Source organism: Nilaparvata lugens, unplaced genomic scaffold (genome assembly GCF_014356525.2).
Source record: "Nilaparvata lugens isolate BPH unplaced genomic scaffold, ASM1435652v1 scaffold10014, whole genome shotgun sequence".
Classification (NCBI taxonomy): Eukaryota; Metazoa; Arthropoda; class Insecta; order Hemiptera; family Delphacidae; genus Nilaparvata; species Nilaparvata lugens.
The window spans coordinates 708-5,740 of NW_024088680.1; the positions used below are offsets into that span (position 1 = coordinate 708).

The following is a 5,033-nucleotide window of genomic DNA, read 5'->3' on the forward strand; positions in this document are numbered from 1 at the left end:
ATCTGCTATCTTTTCTCTATGATAGAATTAATTTGGAATATTGTTAAAAACATTGAATTGGCATCCATCTAGGTTACTATTATCTTCAACCTGATTATCCTTCTTTATTCTTTATTGATTCATACAAAAAGTACATCATCAAAAATGATAGGGAGAGAAAAAATAAGGTAACCTTGTGCTATTCCTCTCACAAATTTAGATAAGGTTACACCATAGTCCAAAATAGGTTATAGTGAGGTCCACGTTATAATGACAGTATTTGATCAACTTTGGTTTCGCTATCCTTGTCTATCATTCGACAAAGCCGGTGGTACTATCCTTTTCTAGGTCCACAACGATGCCAATTATGTTTCTGACAGTGTAGAAATATAATTAATTAATGAAGAGAATCGGCATCGCTATTCTTCTATCTTCATCCACTGTCATTATAACGTGGACCTCACTATACATGTATTCTTTTCAATACTTATTCTCTCCACTGAATCTATAATTTTAATTTTGATTGCAGATCCACCTAGGCCCTCCACACAAGTCCAACTTCGGCTATTCGTATGCGAAACGCATGCTGGACGTTGCGAACCACGCCTATCACGAGCAGCATGGCAAGATGTTCACGTCGGTGGTGCCTTGCAATGTGTTCGGACCACATGACAACTTCCACCCACAACACAGTCATGTCATACCGGGTCTCATACGTCGGCTGCATGCTACCATGCAAACTGGTCGGTGTGGCTCATTCCCAAAAGTTCTTCCATTAGTTCCATTAGTGGCTCATCCATTAGTTCTTCACTAGTTCTCTAGATAGTTCTCTGAAAGATCCTATAGTGAGGTCCACGTTATAATGGCAGTATTTGAATAATATTGGTGTTGCTATCCTTGTCCATCATTTCATAAAGCAGATAGCGCTATCCTTCCCTACCTCCGCAAGATTGCCACTTCGTTTTCGTACAATGTAGAAATATGATATTAACAAAATAATTATTTAATTTCCATCATGAAAATTTATTATTTTATCATTGAAAAATATAATTTCTTGGCGAATAAAATATAATTTATTATTTTTAACAAGAAATAACTGTTAATATTACATCAGATATACCGTACCACCTATCCTCTATAGAAGGCAGTGGCACGGCAGAGAATCAGCAACGCTGTTCTCCTATCTTTCTCCACTGACATGGACTTCACTGTAGCTATTACATATCAAAAATAAAGATTATTTATTACATGAACCTGACTTTGGAAAATTGAGTAGAGTAATATATAGAATATTTATTTATTTATTTCTGGCTACAACCACAAATCATATAAATATGATTGGGAAGAAACAACATGCTTTCCCCAAAACTATTCCATTTCCAAATTTTGATAATGAAATGTCAATTACAATATTGTTATGGTTTATTATTTTTTTGTGTAGTTGAGAAATTGATATTGTGGTAATTATTCATATTGAATGAAAAAGACTAAGGAATTGTCAAAAAACCACAGATTTATTGATACTTAGAAAGACCGGTTTCGGTTATTACACCATTGTCAATCTCTGATAAACTAAAACTAAATACAAGAGCAGCAGAATTTATACTAGTAGGCGAGTACTGCTATTGGTCAAGACAGTCTCCTAGAGACTGGACCAATGGCAGGCGTTCATGCCCCTGACCAATAGCAGTACACGCCTACAAGTATAAATTCTGCTGCTCTTGTATTAAGTTTTAGTTTATCAGAGATTGACAATGGTCTAACAACCGAAAACGGTCTTTCTAAGTATCAATAAATCTGTGGTTTTTTGACAATTTCTTAGTCTTTTTCATTCAATTCGCTATGGTTTATTATTTTAATTGTAAAGTATAAACACTACAGTAATTTTGGATATTGTTACGATTTCTTCTTTCAATTGCCAAGTATAAACACTACAGTAATATTGTAAATGTCATTACAGGTGGAGATAAATTCACAGTATTAGGCTCTGGGAGGCCACAGAGGCAGTTCATCTATTCTATAGACCTGGCTCGTCTGATAGTCTGGGTGCTACGAAATTACAACGACGTCGAACCAATTATTTTATCAGGTGAGCTCTCAAATTTATTTATTTATTTATTCATACAATTTATTTCTTGCTTATATAGATTATTGAATAATGTAAAATTTCTCTTGGCAACTAAACCAGGTCCATTTAGTTCATTGTGTATTTTATTATTTTTCAACATTATGTTTCCTGTATGAACTGTCATTGACTTTTGAATGAACCGCTAATTGTGGGAGTGGCTTGTATAGACCAATGGCAGACGTTCACCTCATTGGGGCATTCATCTACCACTCTTCTACTGTACATTCTGCTGCTCTGAACTTTAAGCCGGGTTCAGACACTCAAGTTTACCATCAGTCTTATGCTCAAGCAAAAGACTGATGTAAAATTGCGTCCACACGTATCCGTCTTATATTGTCCGTTTTCCTATTTTTGTGTTCACAAGTTCAGTTCTTGATATGTTTATTTATTTATTCAATAATTCCGAATTATACAACTTACAGAAAAGTACCACAGGCTAACTTACGCCCAAAACGGTTCCAATTCTAATTTATACAACAGTCCAAAGTAGCTAGAGGTTATGTGTCACTTCAATATGAATTGTGATTTGTAATATGGTTCATTGAGTCTGAATTGTATACGGTTGACATATATCCGGTAGATGAGTAATAATAAATTATATCGTATTTTTTCGCTGATTCAACTGGATAATGCTATATTTAACAACATAATGACAAAAATATTACTGTTCATCGCTAAATGTCTTTGTTTACATGTCATATCTCGAGACACAGTGATTGTAAATAAATTGAAAATTTGTAGATAGTATTCTTATCAACAATATAGTACATCTAAAAAATCTATATATATAAAAGCGAAATGGCACTCACTCACTGACTGACTGACTCACTCACTCACTCACTCACTCACTCACTCACTCACTCACTCACTCGCATAACTAAAAATCTACCGGACCAAAACGTTCAAATTTGGTAGGTATGTTCAGTTGGCCCTTTAGAGGCGCACTAAGAAATCTGTTGGCAATATTTTAACTCTAAGGGTTGTTTTTAAGGGTTTAAAGTTCGTCTTTTAGCATGTATATTCTTCTTCTCCCAATCTCTTAATTATAATTGAAATTTCCATATCATATGTTACTACAGAACTATAATCTAGAGAGAGTACCTCTTCGAAACAGTTGTTAACTGATGGTAACTAAATTAATAATTTTGTCACATTGGCATTAAGTTGAGTTGACTTGTTAGGTTGGCACCAAGTTGAAGATTGAAATGCATTTATCGCGGAAAAATTGATTGGGCACTGCTACTTCAATCCTGGGAATATTATATTACTAGCAGTCAGGCTCGCTTCGCTCGCCATATCCGTTTAGCCAGACGTTTAGTGTGGACCCCTCACTGGATCGTCCTAACATATGATAAAAATGCTCAAATGAAAAATGCAGGCGAGCGAAGCGAGCCTGCTGATCTCATTCTTGGACGATCCAGTCGGGGATCCAGGGGGCGGAGCCCCCTGGCTAGACGGATATGGCGAGCGAAGCGAGCCTGACGGCTAGTATATCATAATAGTAAATCATAATATCAGCATCAAATTCTGAGAGTATCATGAGAATCAAGAAAGAAAAAAGGGTTAAATGGCGTTATATACAATCGATAAAAAACTTGCTTATTTTCAAGTACTCACGAGGCATTTTATTAATTTGATGGCGCTGAATCCGAATCTGTAATCACAATATTTCTATATCTCCATTTTTACGCGATTTAGGTTTTGGTGGATAGGCAAAAGACGGAAGGTTTGATGGAAAAAGATTGCCGGCCGATAAATTTTAAGTTTGACGACTTAAGCTTGAAGACCGTCCGATCCGTTTTACCGTCCAGACGCAACGACTTACATGCTCCGACTTTTGCTTGAGCAAAAGACTGAAGCTAAACTTGCGCGTCTGGACCGGGCTTTACTTGTAGCAGTATACCAGGGATCGATGATAATGGTGAATGGTGTAACAACCGAATCTACTATTTCAAATTCTTTCTAATAATTTTATGGTTTTGACAATGTCAATTCTTCTTCTTTTTCATGCTCTGATTGATTATTTATCGATTAATTTTTCTCTCATAATAGTTTTTTTAATTATCACAAGCTAGAAAAAGTTTGAAAATAAAATTTTCCCACAACAATACATGATACTTATTTTGGTATGACACCGCTATGACTTCGTATAAAATGAGCACTGCTATACAGAGATTGTCAGCTTGGTGTGAGGGTGGCATACCTGACTGGCAAGGTACCGAGTTCGATTCCCGGGCTGGCAAATAATTTTTGGATGGTAGCTCTCATCGAATTTCCATCCAGCTGTCAATCCTGTTGTCAATATTTGCAGTAGCAGAAGTCTTCGGGGGTGATTTACAGCATTTAATTTGGATTTTCATTCAATAATAATTATTCATTGATTAGAATTTGAATATTGTAATTTTTCATTAATCTTCATCTGTAGATTAATTAATAATTCGAATATTTTCCAATTTCATTTCAGTTGACGAATCGTCCGAAGTAACAATAGCAGACGCTGCGCGTTCAGTGGCTTTGGCGTTTGAATTTGGCGGTCAAATCGAGTTCGACACTAGCGCTGCCGACGGTCAACTACGCAAAACTGCCAGCAACAGCAAGCTACGATCTCTGCTACCTTCCAGCTTCCAATTCACCGACTTCGACCAAGCTGTCAGGGAGACCGTTGAGTGGTTTAAGGCTAACCAGGAGTCGGCTAGGCTATGATTTATTCATTCATACAAATGATCGGCGCAAATTGCTCATAAATGTTCACTTTCAAATACTTAGGCCCGGTTGCACAAAAGCTGGTAAAATTTTAACCATGATTAATTTCACGAGAATCAATCAGAGAAGGCCTTTTTGATAAGACGGCTTCTCTGATTGTTCTCGTAAATTATAAAAATCAGACTGCTATGTCGTAATTTAAGTGCCGGTTGCACAAAAGCCA

General features: G+C 36.3%; 1 protein-coding gene across 1 annotated transcript; it reads left to right on the forward strand.

Moving 5' to 3' along the window:
- Positions 1-508: 508 nt before the first annotated feature.
- On the forward strand, positions 509-4,981 carry LOC120355297 (GDP-L-fucose synthase-like; the record flags this gene model as incomplete). The annotated part of the gene is made up of 3 exons (XM_039443644.1): positions 509-722; positions 1,940-2,068; positions 4,572-4,981. Coding segments are annotated over 3 exons (582 nt in total), but the record flags the coding sequence as incomplete, so codon positions are not given.
- Between the last annotated feature and the right edge of the window lie 52 nt (positions 4,982-5,033).